This window comes from Falco cherrug, chromosome 4, assembly GCF_023634085.1.
Source record: "Falco cherrug isolate bFalChe1 chromosome 4, bFalChe1.pri, whole genome shotgun sequence".
Classification (NCBI taxonomy): Eukaryota; Metazoa; Chordata; class Aves; order Falconiformes; family Falconidae; genus Falco; species Falco cherrug.
In genome coordinates this window covers 97432805-97455000 of record NC_073700.1, presented here as the reverse complement: position 1 = coordinate 97455000, position 22196 = coordinate 97432805, and the positions used below count along the sequence as shown (strand labels likewise).

Below are 22196 nucleotides of genomic sequence, written 5' to 3'. Positions count from 1 at the left end.
GGCCAAAGTGTTTATGCGCCACTCCTAAGGTTAGCAAACTGCTGTCAAGTAGCAGCGCCAGAGTCTGCTGACACAATTATCCTGCTAGCCCATACATAATTAGTAAAGCTAAGCCCAAACTATATTAATACCAGGATTAATTACGGTGGAAGCATAAACAAGGATATTAATGCTATGAAAGTAGCAGTACGGATATTCGACAGCCCATATGCTTGTCTGTAGGACCACTAGGGATTGTGTTGAATCGGGAGCTGTGCGGTGCCCTGACTGTAATGAGAAATGAGAAAACTGCTGAAAAATTGATGCCGCCTGCAGATTGCACAATCCGCTGAACAGCAGGGGGTCGGCTTCTTACATCTCCCACTCTCGGTACAATATGCTAATTTCTGCATGCATACGAGTGTAAAAGGAAAGAAGAAAAGATTTCACAAAAGGAAAAAAATGCAAATGACAACCACAAAGATCACTGCAGAGAAATCCATGAGCTTTATATGGATTAACTGTGTTGGAGCTAGTGCTTGTCTGAGTTTAACCCTTTCTGTCCTAGACCCTTTGGCAGGTCCTTTTTGTGGTGCAGAGGAATACTTGCAGCTCCTTTGTGGGAAGGGAGGGAGGGAGGGGAGGGCAGCGGGGAGCTGAAAGGATGGAAAGGATCTTTTTTGCTCTCTTCCATGCCTGCACTCCTCTTGCTTTAACACTGACAAGGAGGCAAGGGTCTGGAAGGGGGGAGTAAAGAGATTGAGAGGCGAGTTGAGAAAAGGAGGCTAACCAAATGTTGATAGTATTTGAGAGGAGACCAGTACAGCCCAGGCAGGTCCAGCTTTAACTGGGGGGAGGGGACGACGACTAGCAACAGACCCTCTCAAGTCCTGCAAGAGCTCCTCTAACTCCCTGCGCCCCGCCTCAGAGCTTGACTTTGCAGCCTGTGGCCAGCAAGGTCCTCCTAATAACATGCTACAACATCCTTATCAAGACAACTACCCCATGATTATTTTCTAGCCCTGATTCACCACCTCTTCCTCCCAGGCAAAAGAAGCAGATGTGCTGGCTTGATGACAAGCCCATCACTTTGCTGGAGACAGCCGACGCGCCGGTGGTCCTGTGGTTCCCCGGTGCGCCCAGAACGTGCACCACGCCTGCAGACAAGCGGGCTCCAGCAGCGCCCAGACAATCCTGCTGCCATTTGCATTTGCCTTGCTCCCAGAGAGAGCCTAACTCTGCCCTCCGCCTGTCCCCCTCTGCCACCCATGGCACCTGAGGGAATCACTTCCACTGCAGCTCCAGGGAGCAAACCAGCCCCTCTGCCTTGCACGTAGTGCTGCCAGTGTGGGATAAAACCCACGGGTGTCAAATCTCATATAGATAATGGAGGGGTACTTTGTCGATGCCTGGACCCTTCGGGTGCTGCCAGCGGGGGCCACCCACCTGACGGTTTATGCCCCTCTTGCAGCAGAACAGGAAGGCAAAGAGCCTCTCCTCCCCAGCCTGCAGGGGGGAAATACCTATGTTTCTGCAATAAGACAAATCAAAGCCTTAATTCTTCTCCAATAATTAAAGAGATTACTTGCTCTCTCTTTAGGAGCAGCAGGAGCAGCAGCAGGTGCTGTTATGCATGGTTCAATGTATGCATAATGCAGTTTCTGTATGCAATTGCTGTGTCCAAGCGTGAACAGAAACCTTAGGAAATATTTGTCATTAAAAAGCTGCCACTGGTCCTATGTAATACAGAAAGCGCTCAGCAGAAAGAAGTTGTTTGCTTGTTTTAAATACTTTTGGAAAGAATTTAGCACTTCTGGAAAAAATATTATGGCTCTGGCAGCCCAGAGCACAAAGACTGAAATGCCTGTCTCGTGCCCCGCAAGGAGAGAGATGTGCATCTTCGGAAGCCCCAAGCTGGACAGACACTTGCAGCGAACAGGAGAGGGGGCAGAGGAGAAAAATCTGAAGGCCATCCTTCCCCCTTATCTGAGGCAGAGACTGTGAGAAAGAAGGATGACAAATGTTTTGGGGTTTTTTGTGGCATAAATTTACCAGAGAAACTGGGACAACAACCGATGAACACCCTGCAGATTGGAGTACCTATGTGAATTTTCAACTCACAAGTGGAAAATATTTGTATTCCACTGGAAAGACTCCAATCACTTTCTCAGTGTCCTCGCATGCACTAACAATCTCCCCTCCTCCTCCTCCAAGCCTCTTTTACCCCCAGGACTACTTATATCAATTGCTGATTTTTAAGGGGTTTTTTCCCTGATTTGACTTAATTAATTTGATTTTAGCCTTTGTATCTGTGATTGCTTGTACATGCTCTTCTTCCCCTAAGTATTCTTCCCACCAATTGGTATCAAGTCTTTTCCCTGGTCTGATGTTGGAACCTGTACAAGCAGGTGAGTTCTCACCTGGGAGATCTTCACAGCGGATCCTTCTTCCCCTACAGTTGTATAATGCCTTCTAGATCCTGATTCAGAACATCACCTAACTCAGCAGGTCAGAACGGCTCTGACCCAGGTCAGACATGCAGTGATTGTATCCTGCCTGACACCTTCTGACTCCATAGCCATAGCAGTAATAGCAATAACAGATGAAGAAGAGCAGTTGGCAAACAACGAGGAACATGCTCAAATACTTCTGCTTGCAGCTGAACAGGGGCATTGTTACAAAGAACAGCCATTCCCCTAATATTTGTGCCAGAAAAGTCCCTTTAGGTAGATGTTCAAATAGCAAACAAATAAGTAAATGAAGAATGAGTTGTTGTTGAGCAGTAACCATTTGGAACATTTGAATGCAAATAATTCAATGAAAACAATGAATATTTGAAAACAACTTTTCTACTGTATTAGTTCAGCTCTGCCATTACAATAACCATCCTGAAGTTACACGGGAAGTCTAGGGGGGCACTAAAATTTCTTCTTTTTCTATCGCTCTGTTTGCACCAGCCTGACAGCCTAAGAAAAAAATGAATTATGAGCTTCAACCTTGTTGGAGTTAAAAGGTGTTTGGGGACAGGGGGAACCAGTGTGTTTATAGCAGAAAGGCTGTCCCCCTGCATGATAGAGTAGCACAAGAAGACACTGTTAGGAATATCACAGGAGGAAAACTCCACAACTCAGGTGAGAGAATGTCATGTTGGTAGTAATTCAGAGCTGCTATGTTTCAGGAACGAGCTGCCCACTCCTGAAACCCCTCTATCCAAAGCTATTAGCTGGAGCCAGCCAGCTGGAGAAAACGAGGAGAATAGGGAGAGCAGATAAAACCACCCCAGTCAAATGGGGCAAGTGAGAAGGCTGCTGGTCCAGGCACCCCTGCAGCAGCTGTGGGGCACATGGCCACACAAGGCACTGGCACCCAGGGGCACGCGGGTGCTGTGGGGGGTACAGCACACTGCCACATAGCATCGCCCAGGCAGCACGGCAGCGCCTGTGCCAAATTCTTCACAATTAGTCAAACTACGTCAGATTAAACCAGCTCATTAAAGTGGCCTCTTGGATTTATAATGAAGGCTTCTCCTTTATATAAGCTGGACTGGTACCCCTGGACTATACACACCTTTGATTTGAAACAGAAACAATGCCTAATTCTGCTAGTCTGCATTGGCATGGCTGATGAGCCCTTTAATTTTGATTCCCGCTGCAATTTAACATTATGGTGGAAAATTTCGGTTTAAATAATTTTTACCCTTCTTCCCTCTGTTTTTTTGCATCTCTGCATCATCTCTGGGTAAAATTGTTTACGCTGTAAAACCAGCCCTGCCTTTTTTTTATTATTTGAGCCTGGATCAGGTCACTGATACAGTCAAAAGCCCAGAGGCACAAGCAATCAGATCAGCTTTGCTGAAGGAGAAGCAGAGAGGCAGGGACAGAAGCCCTCACATCAGGATCGTCACTGAGAAGAAAGTAAGGGGAGCCACACACCAACAGAGTCTTCTAGAAGCACCAAATGCTGTTTCCACCAGGGAAAGTAGTGTTTTGGAATCTATGGCAGGGCAATGCAGGACATAGTTTCATCAGGGCACGTCCATTTGAATTTGTGCTGAGCTCAGGAGGCCCAGGTGAGTTTGCATAATTAACAACCTGACCTTGCAACCTGAATGCAAATGCAGTTCCCAGTGAAGTCAACAGGAGACTGCTGTGTGTGAAGAAACCAAGGCTTGTATGAGTTTCATATATGGCAGTGATGAATTCAGCCATAAAGCTACTCATATGGGGGCAGTATTTTATTTATTATTTTTTTTTAAGAACTTGTAAGGAATTCATAGTGGCAGCGAAGTACAGAAAGGCAGCGATGATTCCCCCAACAACACCTTGCTGCTGGTGCAAAAGCCCCCACATAAATTAAGCTTCGCAGAGCACTTATGCTGCCACAAGCCCCACTGATGACTTCGAAGAGGGCGACTGCTAAGGAGAAAAATAGTGAGGCGACGGCAAGATCCCCTTCCGGAGGCTGTGACAAACAATTTGAACCATGTGGAGACACATGAGCCCTACCTCAGATGTGCTAATGCTCTGGCTCCTGTCCAGGGAAGCCATCACACCATCGAGCCGAGCCTCCCCTCCCTCTTGCCCGGAAAGTTGTGTAGTGCCACTGCGCGAGCTGTCAGACAGATGCCCCTCGCCGCTCCAGCCCAGGGGAGCCCTGCACGGCACGGGGACGCATAGATGTGCACAATATGCTTCTGCCTGTCACTTGGCTGTGGCAGTGCTTTGAGTTGTGGTGTTTTTTTTCTGGATAAAAGGGGCTGCGTGAACATAAGTCCTGATTGCTACCCCGGGTTGCGTGCAAGCCCTCTGAGCGGGACTGATCTATCGCGGTGGGCAGTTCTCTGTCTGATGTGACCTGAAGTAATTAAAAGTGGCCCAGCAGGCTGGTGTCTCCCTCCCCCACCTCCCCTCTCGCTCTGTTTGCTGGCATTTACCCAAAACAACAGTGACTGATGGCTCCGAGAGGGCTGTCGCTGCTTTCCCTGCCATGATACGGCCATTGATCCGGCAGCATCTGCCAACTTATCAGCACTTACTTTAATGCCCTGCCTCAGGTTTGATGGGGGGGTGTGTGTGTGTGTCCCATCTTGTCCCCCCCAGTGATAATTGCTACAAAGAAGAACTCCTTTGTGAGCAGCCTGATGAGATGCAATTACCACCGTGTCAGTATTCAACCTTGGGAATGCTGATGGCCACAGACTGACCTCAACTGAGGATGCTCAGCCCTCTGTCGGGGGGGAGGGCTGAGGGCAGAGTGGACGGGCATCATTGAGCTCCACCAGTGACTGCACCTCTGTCTCAGGTCCATCACTAGGAACCTGCCTCAATGTTAATTCACAGTACAACCCTAAATAAAGGAACCTGTTGTGTGTTTCTTCTTCTTTCTCCCCATCTCTCCCCACCTACAAGGCATGAGGAAGAACCACATCAACCACCAACGTGGAGTTATATTCTGGAACTGAAATAATTGCACTAAAAGTCTATTATCATTAGAGCCTGGATGTGGTCTTTTGGCAAAGCATGAATGAACTCTAAAGCATGAAGCATCTGCTGTAGCTTCAGAGATGTGAAGTGGGTGTGCCCTGGGTCAGCCCAGGGTGTGCAAGCCAGAGTAAGCAACTCTCTGTGAACTTCCCCAGCAGCAAAGCAATCTTCACACCACCATTGATACACTGCTTTTCATGCAGCAGGTTCATCAGAAATGAAGCCTTAGATCTGCAAGTTACATGAACAGTACGAAAAACTTGGCATGAATTGGCCTGGCTCCAAAGGACCCAATACAGCTCCATGGGAATCATTGCAGCTTCTGTGTACCAAGAGCACCTGGGGGATGCAGGAACCACAGACAACAGCAGTAGGGATGTCAGCCTGTTTTCAACAGCGTCCAAGAATACCGTTTTCCCTCTTTTCCCTGTTAAAGCATGATATAACTATAACTTCCCACAAATAATGAATATTTTACCATGGTTTTTCATTTAGTACTGGGCCAGACTAACCAGAAACCTCATAACGCTTTCTGCTTTCCTTTTTTTCTTCCTATTTTTTTTTTTCTCTTGGCTTCTATTGTCCCATGGAAGTGTGCACATACAAAGCAAAGTGATACCTCTTTCAGGTCATGTAGGTACATGGGTGACTGCTCCACCAGGCACCTCGCTGGACACTTGCACATCCTGGGATGCAACCTGCAGACTCGCTGACAGGCTAACCCTCTTCCATGTGGCAGCATGCCAGCCTGCCCAAACTGAGCTGGCACACTGCCACATACTCACCACTGGTAATTGCATCCATGAGCTCCTCTGCCCTAGGGAGAGGGAATTACTTTTACCTCTCACTAAACACCTAAAAAACTCTTCTGGTCCAGGTCTTTCATGGCTCACTTTCCACTCATCCATATGATCAGCCTATCATCTTCAGCTGAAAACATCTGACCTTTCTGACCACAGGCATTAAAGTATCATCAGCCCGATATTCAACCATCTTGAGAGCACCTTAAACATCCTGGGATTTGCAAGGAATATTGCAACACCAGTTTGTTGTCTTTAGGAAGCTCCTTTTTTTCAGCAGGGAGGAGGCTCGAGGTGCTCAGCACTGTCTCCTCTGCTGCTTTTGGCCCTCCCTCCCTGCCCCATGGTGCAGTACAGAGCAGAGGGAAGGAGGCAAGGACACATTTGGCTGCCATGCTTCAGCCTTGCTGGGGGTTTTCACTGAGCACCACGTGCAGCAGCACCAGATGCACCCGGGAGCCACATGTGGCCCATCAAATGCACGTTCGCCAGCCAGCACCGCAGCTCCTGTTGAAAGGAAGCCCCAGCCATGCCATTTTATCTCGGGCCTAAGAGCACCCCATGAAACCTGAAACTCACATTTCACCCAGAAGCAGCACTGCTGCTGCTGAGGCAGCGGAGGCAGGCTTAGGGCCAGGGGCTGTGGTGGCCCCGCAGGCACCCCGCTGGCCCCAGCCCAGCAGACCCGACTGTGGCTCACCGCCTGGGGCCAGCGAGCAGGCTGAGCACCAGGGAGCTGGAAAGGCAGACTGCTCTTCGAGGACGGCATGGAGGTTTTGTGCAGCAAGCAGGACTCCCAACCAGCACCACCCTATGATGAGCTTTTTGATGAAAATTTGAATTTTGAAACAAATATATAGAGGCATATAGACAAGATGCAGGAGACAAATGGATTTTCTTGCCCATTTTTGCTGCAAGATAACGAGACATGAAAAAGCCTTTCCTCTGCTTGTGGGTTAGGGTTTTTTTATCCAAATGTCAGGATGGTCCAACCCGCTGCCATGCCAGCAGGACTTTTGAACATCTAATAAACACTGTGCTGTCAGGTTCTTCAATCTTCAGTCCAAGCATTGACCAAAATTTGTCAAATCTTTATGACCGCTTACTCCTCACAGTGTGTTTTGGCTCTTAGACCCAGCTGACCCACATGCAGACAGCCACCAAAAGCGGTGGAAGGCCCTGCCCTTAGCCCAGTGTCTGTCTTGCCTCACTTCTGCTAGCACGTGAGGCAGCGAGGTCAGCTGGAGCAGGGACCTAATCCACATGGACACTGCTCCTACCAAAAAAGTAGAGATGGTTTTCCATCCAGATCAGTCCTCTCCTCGGGTGGGCTGCACAGCCACCCTTATGCCGCTCTCAGCTGGCTGCCAAAGTGCACAGCCCCTCCCTCAGCTGTCAGGGCGAAGTACACCATAGCATCCGCACCAGTCTCAGTGTCACTCTCACAAAGGAAAACGCCACATGCCAGGAAATTAAATTAGAGCGAGCAGCTTGACAGCATCATTTCTTCCTCATCCCAAATGAATGTTGCTATAGAGGCACAGGGACAGGGACAGGGCAGCAAAATCTGCCACATGCCCAGACTGGAGAAGGGGAAGCAAGGACCTTTTATAGAAATCTAGGCCTACTAACCTAAATATTTCCTTTTTTAATTACCACCCTTTCAGAATCTAACCACTCAAGTGGTAAATGTGTGTGTTAGGATTACTTGTGTGATCCCTTTATTTAGGGAACACCAGTGTCCAAAGATGGTATCACTTTCACCTGTAGAAAATCCTGTTGCTGGGGCAGAGGCTGCATTTTTTATAAAGTTCCCAAAGACTATTTGGAGACATCCCCAGTCCGGTGAGATTACAAGGAAACACTTTGTTCAGAGCCGCAAGAAGAACTCTTGCTGCCTCCCAAAACAACAGGGTAATAATGAATAGCAAATGTGGGTCAGATGCTCAGCTAAGAAGAACGGGCATCACTTGTCAGTCCTCAGCAGAGCTCAGGTGGCTTACACCAGCAAAGAACCAGGGTTTCTCTCTCTACCTGAGGATATCTATAGAGGATTCCTCATTTGCTGGGGTGGCATGAAGTTGTTATTGCCACGAATTTGGGATGCCTGCTCCACTCATGACTAACGAGGCCACAAGTGAGTCATATTAGTAACCCTGGCATGACTGACACTTGGATTTTTACTGTGCCACACCACTGCCTCTTGTTTATGCCAAAGGATTTACAGGCACAAACCCTAACTCTGAGACTTTAATAAAGTCTGCTTTCTTAATCCCTCTCCCTATACTGCTAATTCGCCCTAGCAGAGACCTAGGAGGGAAAAGAAATACAAATGGTGCATTTTAAAATGTCTAAGCAACTCCCTAAAACAGCAGTTCTGTCAGTCAGTGTCATAACTTTAAAATCTTGTTTTTCCAATCTGCCACGGTTGGAAACACTTGCTGTATTCCTCTGGAAAGGAGGATATCTCAGCCATCCGGTAACAGAAAGCCTTCCTTTCAAGCACTCATAATGATATATATTGATATTTGCTTCTTACAGCTGTCACTGTTTGGGGAACTAAATATTGTAAATACAGCAAAACCAGCCAGCAGACTAATTGATTGATTGGATGGTTGATTTTTGAGTGGAAACTGGATTTTGTATTTGAAAAGGAAATTTTTGCTGTTGGTCAATGTGGAGAAGCTTAAAGGAAATTGGATAAGGTATGAAATCTCAGATATATGTTCTCATTTACAAATAGATAAATTTCTTCTAATTTGAGTTGAGACTTCCAGCTACGTAATCCCAGGGGAATTCACAGCCTAGAAGTTGTTGTCGAGGAAAATTCTGCGTAAGCTACCAAGGCCAAAGACTGAAGTGATCAAAGATGAAAGTTAGATTAAGTGCAATTTAGCACCCGCTTTGGCAGCTTACCACATGGGTATATGATCACCTCATAGGGTATAAATATATGCATGTGTGTGTATTAAACAACAGATATAAATCTGAGAACAAATTCACTTTACTGTTTCAAAGCTTGGCTCTACAGGAAAATTACACTGCTATAAACCAAAGTGTGAATCTAAACTCATGCAACTACTTGGGCACCGTCCTCTGTGGATATCCTTACTCTGGAGCTGCCCGTGTACTGCGGTGCAAGCAGATGGTTAAGATTTTCCACCGCAGTCAGTTTCTCTCTACCTCAGCTGTAAAAGACAGCTTAAGTGATCTAAACCACAGACACAAAACATCTATTTATTTACACTGGCTGCTTCATTTCCACCACTACATGGAGTTAGTTAAGGCTGAATTGAAAAAGGAACCACTGGTATCTATGGAGATGGTTCAATAAATATATATTGCACCCACAGCCACAAACAAACTTGTTTTCACTCGGGAGATGAATGTGCCTAGGCGAGTGGGTCTAAGAACAGTCTTGACATTTTCATTATGTTGAATAAAGGGAGAAGCTCAAGAGAGAGGTCAAAAAGCCTGGGGAGGTGGAAGCCATGTAAAAGCTGCTTCCAACTGTGTGTAAAATGGTTAGTGACTCCAGTGTCCTAAGTTGGACACCGAGTTGGCAGTGTAGGCGCTCCTGCATGCCAGTTTCTCATGGGGCAAAGGACAGCTTTCCTTGAATTGCCAAGCCTGCTCCAGTGATCAGGTATTACTGAAGAGGTGACAGGCACTGGGACTGGCAGGGCTGGTTTGTTTTCAAGGTATTAGAGGTATTATATTCAGTTCCCAGTTAGTGACAACTGCTTGGACTTAGATCCTCATGAGGCTCTTACTCTTGTATATTATTTACAGCGTACTTCTTTTCCAGGGGCAAATGTCTAAAGATTTTGTAGTTGGCTTTTTTTTTGTACAGAAACAGCTCTAGCATATAGAATAATCTCAGTGAAGTGGATGGAAATGGAGGCAGGAAGGGTCGGAAGAGCAGCTAGGAAAATATCAAATTTAGCTAATAATAAAACAAAGTGTCCAGACGATTTCTTTTCTTTCTTTCACTGGTGACTTTTGCCAACAGTTAAATATCAAAAAGGAGACAGACCAAAACCTGTGACATGAACAGTTCCTCCCTGCTCCTCTACTAAACTTCAGGGAAGTTCAGCTCCAAACTTATTTAGCTTTCTCCTGTTTGATATTAAATGAAAAATCCTAGCATTCACCAATGATTACATTCCTCAGCAAATCCATCTGCTGCTGTGCTGTTTCCATGGAAGTTGAGCTCATCAGCTTTCTCATCAGCTAGTTTGATGCCCATGCATGAGTTCAGCCAACTTGAAGGCATACCTGAGAAACCATAAGGCCCCTTTCTTTTGTAGCTTGATACCTGCACCCTACACAGCTCACTGCAAGGCTGAATCCCAAATCAGTAACTTCAGCTAGAGAAGAACAGCTGTGCCAAGGCAGAAAGAGTTTAGCTAAGGAACCTGTCCTTCATTAACATGCAAGCCCATCATGAATTTAGGAACGAAATTCTAAATCTGTACACTTCCCACCCACTCTCATTACCAAGAAAGGACAAAAGTCTCAAGATGCCAAAAAACTGATGTGGGCCGTCCCTCCCCAGGTTTGTTTATTGGGTGTTTTGGGGAATGGTCAGCCTGCTGTCCTGTACCCCCACGCTGCTCCACTAAGACCCCTCTGGAGCTCGCTTCCTCCTCAATTTTGTCAGCATAATTGCACATGAAAGGGCTCTCTAACCCAACTGTTGAAGTTATGAGAGCTACAAAAATAAATGCAGTGCTGGAAGTGTTGAGGCTGACCCAGATTACGGTGACAGAACTGGGTTAGGGAGCACCTCCAACCTGCAGTTATGCTGGCAGATACAAAGTGGGAATAATGTTTAGCAGCATGGAAAAGGGCAGCTGGGGCACGGGGTGCTCTGAAACTGGGTTCAGCTGAGGCCAGAGGAGCGCATTAACCCTTGCTTTAAACAGCACCTGCTGTGGAGGGAGCATCCCATTTCTTTGCTCTGTGATGAACTCTCCCCTATGGTACGAGCATTCAGGAGGCTTTTCAGTGATGACGGCAGCGAAGCTAAAAGAAGCAATGAAGAGAAAAAGGGACAGGGTGAGAAGCTGGTCAGAGGTGAAGGTTGTCCTTGCTTTAGGGTCTAGTCAAAAGACTCTAAATTACATACATGTAAAAGAAAAGCCCTCTTCTTTTTCCAAAACTTTAGAAGGGGATGGGTTTTTTTTCAAACCAACAGAAGCTCCAGGCTAGAGATGAACTCTGCCATCTCAGCGAACACCTCTGAACTGAAGTCCATCCCTCACTCAACGTTAGTGTTTCCCCCTCTCCTAGCACTTGCTACAGCAGCCACTTGAGTCAGTGAATGCCAGACCCTTCCGCGTCTCTGCAACCTGACTCTGGTCACATGTTAGAAAAGATTGTTGCAGATAGGAACAGTTACTACAGAGAAAATAAGGTTCCAGTTTCTTGGAAACCTTCTGTGGCAGGTTGTTAACCAAATGGTATTAGAAGTAAACATTTTTTCACAGACATGGAGAAATGGGCAAAGCCTCTGCACTTCTCACTTGGGTGAAGCTGGGTGAAGACCAGGAAAACGGGGAGTGGAAAGTAATGAGCCATCCACCAAGGTAAAACGGTATGTCTTTTTAGAGAGAGGCCATATGTCAGATCCATCCCAGAAGGTGAAGCTTAGTAGGAGAGGAAGACATGACATGCAAGAAGAGGCGGAAAGGCTAGCTCTGTTTTTCAAGACTACCTGGTGCTTTCCTGGCAAGGTGCCTCTGGTGAGAGAAGTGTCTTGCTCAGACATCTCCATTCCAGGGAAGTCACCACAAGCAGGCTATGTGGCCAGAAAAAGTCTTCCTCAGCACTGGAATAGTATTAAGACATGATATCAAGGGGAAGCTATTTGCATTTGGTAAACAAGTTGTATGACCTCTCTGTTGTTCCTCATGAATAACATCTATATACGGTGATACAAAGCACTCCTTTAATAGAAATGTGAGACCACTTTGAGGGTGTTGGTTTTGCAGTAACCCCTGGAGAGACTGGGCTCTGGGTCATATCGCAACAGGGCCACTACCCTGTGACTGATTAAAAGCACCTCTTATTCCTAGCAGCACTCCCTCACGTCTGAACTTTACGATTCAGGTAATGAGACCAAGGTGATCAGAGATATTACCAGACATCATGTCTAGCTGGAAAATGGGAAGCCGAGTGCAAACGTAAACACCTCCCTTAAGTAAGTTTTGTCTGTGAGCTTAGTGAAAGGACTGAAGTGCAAGGGAAAGAGAGTCATTCTCATTTCCAGTAATATTTTATTGATTTACTTCACATAATGCAGTTCAATAACTCATCCCCCAAACAGATGAAACTTCAGCTCCATATAAATAGGTATTAATCTCAAATAAATTACTGACGAGTCTTAATTAAGCAATAAGATGGAACTGCCCATACAGTCGGACTGATTAATGGCACACCTTGGACGTGCACTGAGGCATAGGGAGGCGCAGGGCAAAATAAAGTGCTTCCAGTCCACCCATGGCATGAAATTAATCAGCAGAACGGCAACTCTAAACCCACCCTCAGGGTATTGGCACAGTCAAGAGCTTGACTGTTGCTCCAGCCATGACCATGCAACTTCCAACTGTTCGTTTAAAAGAAAATATTGCAGAAAACAAGTCCCTCAGATTCTTCCAAAGCAGCAGGCCATGTGATTGCATCGCTGTATGCATCTTTCTTATGAATCCAAATAAAACATGCCAGTAAGAGCAGCAGAAGCATGGGAGGTGCATAATGCAAGAAACTCACCAAGTAGAGCGACGCCTTTGCAAGTCCCTGGAATACGCCGTGTTCTTCAGTGCAAGCCGAAAACAATTCTGCACATTTCAGAGGGCATCGTTCTGATTTTGTTTATGGCGCTGTAAATTAGGAGGGACTCCATGGAGGTCAAGAGAACTAAAGGAGTGTGAAATTGATGCAAGGGAGAGAAGCGGGGGAAAAAAACTCCATATGTTTCTCTCCTTGCACACTAGCATCAGAGCCTGCTTCCTGGTTTATCAAAGCATGCTATAGCCCTTTCTATTTCCTGCTAGAAAAGTAGACTATTAGCATACAGCTGCATCTTTTAGGAGAGCAACACAGAGAGAACTGGAGTTTTGGTGGAGTGTTTTTCTGTTGGGGTTTTTTTGTGGTTTTTTTTTTTTCCCACACAGGCAATATAAAACACACAGAAGAAGGAGACACAACAAAGCAGGTTCTCAGCTACTGTAATTCAGTGCAGCTTCATTGTAGTCAGTGGAATTATACTGATTTACAGTAGATGGTTAATTTACATCAGTCTCCCCCATTCCTCTCTCCCCCTGGGTCCAGAGAGGTTGAAAGCAAGCACTGAAGAGAAAACAATGTGTAAGGCCAAAGAAATTCAAGTGGCAGAGAACCTTGCAGAATGAGAATGCACCAATATTTAACAATGCAAAGGCTGTGTGCCAGAGAGGGAAAAGGGGGACAGAGGACATTCCCAGGAAACTAGGAAAAGTTTCCAGTGGAAAAGGCATTGCAGCTGGACGGTCCTGAATTGCTGGCATCACCTCTGAGCCTCTTCTGAGAAGAGGGAAAAGTACCTTTAAGTGAGTAAATGAGGGACTCCCACCATACTCTACACACTGAGATTAGGGATTCATAATTATGGGACCTCACTGGATTACACATTCCCATTCCCTCCTACTCAGGATCTTTCTAGTCTCCTGTATCCTGGGGCTCTGCATGCCTCCATCGCTACTGTTCTCCCTCTGCCTCACTGGGATCCCTCAAGACCACAAGACCTGCCTGGCATCTCCTTTTGGTTTTTTTCTCCTTTCCTCCTATGTCCCTTCATCACTGATTTTGTGAGCTTTGCTTTCATTAAGGTGGGAGGTAGGTGAAGAAATAAGCCATTGGCCATTGATTATTAGCACTAAGGGCTTCAGCCACAAGGATAACTGTTGTTGCTGATTAAAATACTGACTGTGGCTAACAAATCACTTTCTAGCTTAATAGTACTCTTCCTGCATGCTCTATTCATCCTTCCAATCCAAATGGAAAAGTCCAGAGCAAGCTAGAAGCTTTGACAGCGAAAATCAGACCTTTTACAGGACTGTCACAAACAAAGCATTTGTCTGGAACAATTTCTCTGAATCAAATTAATATGGTAGGTTGTTACCTGGGGCAGCAGAAGACCAACCAGGTCAGTTCTTCTATCATGGCCTGCTACAATACAATGTGCAATAAGCTCTGGCTGAGGTGAAGCAGGCAGGCAGAAGTCAGCAACCTCTTCAGCCACCTCCACTGAATCCAACTGACAGCGTGAGTCAGCTGGTCTTGAACACGTCAGGATGCCCTGCTAATTTTCCTCCAGACTTCAGCACTTGGCATTTTTCATCCAAACACCAGAATAACAGGCTGCATATTAGAACTCTTTTTACTTTCACGATTCACTCTGCACTTCAGCTGCCCTCTGTGCACACATGTACAGACACACACACACACACATCTGAGCTACTGGCAGCCTAGCTATATCCATCCCAGCAAAGCCCTCTAGGGCAGATGTAAGTAATGCCAACCAAAAGTGTTTTGGGTAGTGCACCTTTTAGTCTGGTTCACTGATGTAAATGAACTCTGGAAGGGAAGAAAAAATGTTTGTTTTTATGCTTGATGTTGGTTTAACTGCAGCTGCCATAAAAATATAGCTGGAAATGTCACAGCAGAATCACACCCTGACTGACAATGAAATACCAGCCAACGTTTCTAGCATAAATCTTGCATAAAGAAAGTACCAAGGTTTAATTTCTAGGGCAAAGGGAAGTGGGCAGACCCAACAGACAAGAACTTACAAGAAAAGAAAGAAGAAAGACACTTTAGGAGAAAACAATTCTATTATTAACTAGATATTAATTCATATACATTAGCAGATAGTGCTGCATCCCATTAGCAGTCACTCTTAAAACAGTAAGAATTTTTCTGTCTAAGGCCTCTGGATAAAGCTGCCAATTGTTGAATGCAAAAAGCTCCAATGAAAATATTTAGTTTTGGCAGAGACAAGGCCACCTACGAGGCTTTCCATTTCCCTTTTTTCTCCTCCTTCTCCCTCTCCCAACCCCCTTGCAGCCATTAATTTACTAGCAGCAGCTGTGATTGTCTGAGATATGCAGAGAAGCGTAAGACCATCCTGTGCCTCATGCCAAAGCTGTTAGTTCAGGAATATTACAGGATTATTTTTTAAGATGTTCCTCCTGTTGTATGCAAGGCTGGAATTGAAAAAAAGGAATTTAAGAGGATTTGCATGCAGTGTGTTTGTTATTCATTTTGTTGTTGCCACAGCATGTGGGATTTGTGTGCATTTAAGATATCAACTTAACTATGTTCCCTTCACTTCATTACTTGTGTTTGCCAGCTGATGGGATGCCAAGGTGAAGTAACTGAATCAAAGAAGATTTAACGTAAATACCATTTATAATATGGGGCAAACAATGTCATACTAGCGAGGTGGCTAGAGAAGGGGGAGAGGAGGGGAGGAAAAGGGGTATCATGTGCTGTTTGAATAGAGGGTGCGTCTCCAAAAGACTAATGAGAGGAGAAACCAGCTGTCCTGACAAAAATCATCTCAAATGCTGCCAGAGGCTTCTGTTGTCATCAGTCCCGTCTTTCAAATGTCTTTTACTGTGTTCTGAAAGGCATTCCAATCATTAGTTATCCTTAGGAAGAGAACTACAAATAACTACTGCATTGTGCCGTAGATTGGTTTTCTCCCATTTACACTGTTTCTTTACCAGATAGGCCTTATCAGATTTTGCCTTTCATCTTCTCACTCTCAGATTTTTTCTTTACAGGTACCAAGAAGGTAAAGACTAAAACGTAGATGCTTGGTGTATAAGCACTGGCTACATACTCTGTGCCCTACCTTCTTTTTTTTGAGAGCCCTATACAGTTAGGTGATGTGTTATTCACACGGTAGAGCTTTGCCAAGGGGCAAGTATGTGACATTACCCGTACTGTTTTCTAGTTGGGAAGATAAAATCTGCTGTCACACATCTATCTAAAATTTCACGTCTTGAGGAGAGGGACAGTAATCAGTAGTAAATGTTTTAGAGAAAGGAATGAGACATCCTGTTCTTGAAAATAATGAAATAACTTGGACCTTGAAGAACAGATTTCTATCAGGAATTCCCACTACCTGCACTTCAGGCACTTCAAGGCTAGGGTCACTTATTTTCACTCTTTTAAACAACCAAACAGTATTTTGTCTAGGGGATACACTCCTGTGGAGAATTTAGAAAAAATATCTCTTTATACCTACCTTTCTCCTCCATCCAGATTTTGGAAATGAGAATATTTATTAACAGTGGGAAATTGGAAAAGATATGGCCCAGTGAAGGGGAAAAGTCATTGTTACTCATTGCAGAAACCTTTTTCTAACAACAGCTTCAAAACTCATGAACCTGCCAAGGCAGCCTTCGTTGGAAAGGAACCAGGGCTGCTGGGATCAGATAAATGTCACGTGAAGTGGCTGAGTTACCATGCAAAAGCCTGATTTCAAAATGGCTCACTCGGTGTCCTCTGAGCCTGGCTGCTTTCTGATGAGCTGCCCATAAATATGTGTTTACGCTTTAAATGGCATCAGGAAATCAAGATAGGGGGGTAGCATGGAGGCTGAGCAAGGAGGAGATGGATGCAGCCCTCCCAAGTGCTCAGCCGGTGTCTCAACCACAAGGGATACCCCGTCCCCAAGACCCCTTTGAGCAGCACATGCCACCTGATAGCCCCAGCTGTCACCGTGCCAGCATGCCACCCGGCTGTGCCCAGACTGCATCTGTGCCCCTAGCACGTGCCAGCCTACCTGCCTCTCTGCTGGCAAGAGTAACGACGGCAGGGAAAACGGGGGCAGCGGGGCTTTGGCACATATTAGGAATCAAACCACACAACCAGGATCCCTGGAATGTTTGTATGTTGGTTGCTAGCAAATGTTTGAGCCCCAGCAGTAACACAGGCACAGCTGCTGTCGCCCACACTACTCAGAGTAATGTAGGACGTGACACAATCACACCTTTGCTCTTCTCTGAGGCTTTTGCTCATCGCTTTTGAGTCACAACCCAGGGGCATCAGGCAAGATGTTAGGAGACCTGACAGTACATGGCCTGAGACAGGTCATTCCACTTCTGTGCCTCTGTTTCTCAAGGTTTTACAGCCCTAATAATTATTCCTACGTTATCATCGAATCTTTTTGTTCTTCTGTTTACAGTACATCTTACAAGGATGCTGTGTACTGCTCTCATGTAGTTTTACTTTTTTACCCTCCGTTGTTTACAAAACCCCACTTAAAAGGCTGAAAATAAAATTTCTTTATTGATTTCTTTTCTTTTTCCATTTGGCAAACATCGATTTTTTTTCCTTGTGTTTTTAATGGGGCTTGAAATTAACATGAATCTGTTTGTTCAGATCCCTGTTTGAATTAGTGCAGTTTTAGTAATAAAGTTAGGTAGCTGTTACCTTGGAAACAGAGCTCTGTTTTAGCAAACACTTTAACAAACATTAGGGCCTACAGAAACAGAAGTAGTAAAACAGGATTCCTCAATAAGAGATTGGTGGATGTTGGCATCAGCCAGTACCTTCAGCCCAGAACACGCTGCCTGCCTGATGGCGATCGCATAAAAAGTGTGTTAATTCAGGGGCTTTGGCTCTTTCACAACGTTGAGTTTTTGCAAGTGCTTCTTTTCCCTTTTCATCGAGCAGTGCCATGTTGTCAGTCAGCATTAAGGACTCGCTGCTTTTCACTATCCCTTAATTGTCAAGCTAACCTGAACTGCTTGGCTTAGCTGTGTGATCCTGCAAAGGTGCAGGTGTACTGTGTGTACCTCTGAATCCACAGTAGTATAACATCCAAGGTACTAGGCAAGATTGTTACGGCAGGATGGCCACAGGGAGCTGACAATTACTTGCAGGGATATACTATGCCGCTACAAATACGCTGGTTTGAACAGTAGCCCACATACTCAGTGATGTATTAGGCCTTATCTTCTGCAGAAGTGCAGGAGAGAGCCTCAAGACAAAAATACTGAAATGTATGTGACAGTTCAGAGAGTGGTGGTACAAACACAGAGACACAATATGCCCCACAGCTGAAATTGGAAAGCAATTGTCCAGATACAGCAGCTTCACTGGACAGAATGAGACAGAACAGACTGAGTCAGCTGTGTTAAGCTTTATCATCTGAAAATTGCTATTTACACCGGTTAGGTAAGGTTCATTTTCCTCTGTTTCTTTCCAGTAACATCCACTTAGTGCACCAGGGTAGGACCACTCCCCTCCCCTTTCTACCCACCCCCCACCCCCCCACCCCCCTGAAAGAGGAAGTGTTTAACAAAGACCAAAAAAACCTCTGGAACAGCAGAATTGTTTCAACACCTCCTTGAGAAGCACAATTTGTGTACGCTCAACTTTCTTTGACCATGAGGCTAAAGGTGTCTCAGCAGCGCTTGCTCAGATTCCAATTAAAAATAAATAAAAATAAAATGCTGAAGGAGAGATGACATGCTGTTCTGCTGAGGTCTGTTGTTTTTTGATTGTTTCTGGCTTCCAATATCACCTTCAAAAATCAAAACTTGTAGCTGTGTGAAATGCCAACTGGCTGGTTACTTGTTTAGCTACGTGTATCTTTTGTGGACGGGCAGCAGAACAATGAAGAAGGAAGGATAATGCTTAGCGTAACCTCAGCATTAACGCATACAGCATAACAGATGAGTAGCCACTGCATTTGAAGAGCAGTTCATGAAGCAAAGTAGAAATGATGTGTGCGCAGGATATAATTACAGCAGTAATGTAATAACATTCCATGTTAGATTATTAGGGGTCTATTCTGCCCTTGACATGCCTACATAACTCCCATTAATGTTAATTGAGGTTATGCACGTGAATCAGCAGCTGAGCAAATCACTAAATTAATTACATGTAAAGTACCTGTTCCATTTTTTTAAAATCCACCGATACATTTGGTCAGTGCAAATGCTTATAGTCCAGGAATGAACTACGACAGGGTGGAGGAGAAAGGATGTGGAAAAGACTGCGCAGATTTAAAAACCCCATTAAACAAAATTAAGTTTTGACAAATAGGCAAGGGATAGTGGGACTATTAATTCCTGGACAGGGCTGCCTGTACCTTCCTCAGAAACCCTGGGGCTCTGTTTGAATAAGCTAGGAGAGACTCTTGCTTTTCTGTAGCACCTCCTGCAGAGGAGGTTATCTGGAGCTTTCATAAACAAAGGTGTTAAATACTGGCTCTGCAGGCAAAGGTGGCACCTATTGTGAGTGCGGCCATAAGAGCAACGACAGGCTTGGATAAGGCACACAGCTACTACTATTTTTCTGCTTGGCAATTGCAACCCCCATTTTCTGTCCAGGAACGCTTTGATCAAGCAGATGCGATGACAAGGACCAGTGTGATGACAAAGTCTTTGCATATGGTGGGAGAAGTTTGGGCTTCAAATTCAAAGCGTGTGTTTCACTGAAGGGTCTCATTCTGCAAACACTTATCCTGCAGTCTGAAGGGTGGAGATTGTCGTGCAAGAAACTGAATCAACCTTTTCTAACTCTTTGTTTCATTTTTTAGTTCGGGCACCAGGAGCTCTTAAGCTCTCAGTGCTCCTGAGCTGCTACAACAGGGTGCAAAGAACAGAGGGTACTTCCTTGAGAAAGGAAGGGGGCAGTGCGTACCCTCCATCACCTGCACCTCTAACGTTGCCTCCTTCTGATGCTATAATTAGAGCAGAGCTGGGTTGTCAGCCCTTTCCACAGCAGGAACCCCCTGGAATCCCCTTCTCAGCTGGGCAGGATCTGGAAGGGATTCCCCCACCCATTTAGCAACCTGAGAAGGCCCGGATGGCCATAAAACCCTGGCACCTGTTTGTGATCCCCCACTGGGAGGGGGGGACAACCGCCCCACGTTCAGACTTCCTGAAATAGAGCAATATCCGTGATATGACCAACAGAGCCTGAGCTTTTAAACCTCTATTTTGCATGGAGTAAACAGCCTCTCTGGTTTCATCTGGACCTCTCTGAACGAGCAGCTTCTGGAGTGGCTTCAGTTACAGTGAGCTCCGCTGCCCCCACAGATAGCTCGTGGCCGGACTCCCCATGTGTGTCTGGTGGCACCGGAGCATGTTGGATGTGCTTAGCCACGTAAAGAGGCCTGGCTTCAAAGAGTTACACTCACAGGCTCGCTGCCTGCCTGACCGGCAAAGGGGAACTTAAGTTTCACCACAAGACAGTGTGGACACAGCTGCCGAAATGAAGTGAAACTAACCCTGGTCAGCTGCACCGCAGATGGGGTTGCCAATTTAATTGTCAGTAGCATTACTTTCTGTAATTCTTAATATGTATTTATACCCATGTATTTGTAATAATTTGCACTTAGGAGTCCCCTGTCGTCACCGGGGCTATAGAGACGTCCAACTGGAGGTTGCCAGCAAGGTGAGCAGTCCCCCAGGATGGCAGAGAGAGGAGAGCTTTAAGCGAGATCCCAGTGCCGCGGCCATGGCATCATCTCTGGCCTGCACAGCTTCAGTGGCAACAGCATAGCTCTTCCCACTGGATCTATTCTTCTTGAGTAATAATGAGCAGTGATGGCTCTGCTGCTTTGGTGTCCGGCTTACTGCTGTCTCCCTCCCTCCCTCCCAGCCACCCTGTACAGAAATGACACTTCCCAGTGCAGGGAATTGAAGGTGGGATGGAATAAAGGTGTTTAAGGACAAGATCATGTTTCTCCCCCCCTCCTCCCCGCTCTTTGGTATGTGTCTCACTGTTGTCTTTGCAGAACCACATCAGCAGGACCATAGCAGCCAACTATGGGGCTGGGGAATCTGTGCTTCAATGCCTCAAAAAAACCTCAAGAGAGATGGTGCTTAAAGAAATTGCTCTGCTGCAGCAAATGAACCCCAGTGCAGGTGAGATGGTCTGCTTTACCTTCCTCACACCCTGCACTGTTGTACCCTGCTGAGAAGTTGGAAGTTGTCATGGAGAAAGGACTGGTCTCTGCCTAAGAAAGCTAAAAAGCTACAACCTAAAAAAAGGTGAGAGTACAGAGAATAGATATTCAGATGCCAAATAAGAATTTTGATGCTTGACTTCAGATGTTCATGTTTAATAATAGAGATGTGTGTATTTGCTAGAGAAACAAAATGGCTTGTTCACCCCCTGGTTTTATACAGTTAAGTCTACAGAGATCTCCAAAAACCATTCAGGGTTACGGAACTGGTATTTTAAGAAAGAAAGGTGGACCTTGTGGACACAGGACCAGCTTCCCACCTAAGTCCACAACCCCAAGGGTTTAGCTCAAAATCGCCGTTGTTGCCCACTTCTATTTAAAAATGCAATTACAAAACAAAGAGAAAATGGGATGTGAAAATGCATGCTCATCAGCGGGTTTCATCATGTTTTTAAAAGGCCAGCTGTCTTACCATCCTCATTTCAAAAAGGAGACTGGCACTCGGGAGCAGCTGTGAGTAGTCAGGCAGCCACCAAATGGCAGATACATTTAAATGAGCTCCTGTTCCATATCATCTTGTGCAAGTTCCATCATCTGATGTGTGCGTGGATCCTATTCCTGTAGCAGGTCAGATTCAGAGATATCAGAAAACCTAACTCACCTCCAGAATGACTTTTATGTGTCCAGCACACAGTGCCTTTCTAAGACATTGCCTATGCATACAGGTTTAGTGTAAGTATACAAGGTCTAATGATTAAATAGCCCTGTATCAAACACCCAGTAGTTGGACAATTTACTCTGCAGTTCCACAAATATTAGTTAATTGAACTGAACTCTTCTGCACCATATGACATATTAGAAATTGCACCTTACTAGGGCCTCTCCTTTTGCATTACAGATTGCACTTCAGCTTAAATATTAAACTCCTAGTTTGTTTTGCTTAATAAAGTTCTGGGC

The 22196-nt window shown here is 45.5% G+C and overlaps 1 protein-coding gene across 7 annotated transcripts in view; it reads right to left on the bottom strand.

Annotated features, from left to right (window-relative positions):
• Positions 1-22196, bottom strand: part of KIAA1143 (KIAA1143 ortholog) — a 67460-nt gene that overhangs the window by 22130 nt on the left and 23134 nt on the right. Inside the window, exon 4 of one of the 7 annotated variants that reach the window (XM_055709417.1) lies at positions 11255-11290. The exons of 5 other annotated variants lie outside the window; for them this stretch is intronic. In XM_055709417.1, the coding sequence (XP_055565392.1) occupies positions 11270-11290 (21 nt within the window). In that variant the 3' untranslated portion in view covers positions 11255-11269. Of the gene's footprint in view, positions 1-11254; positions 11291-13405; positions 15511-22196 lie in introns of those variants that run through there. One more of the 7 variants, XM_055709415.1, reaches the window with a different exon arrangement.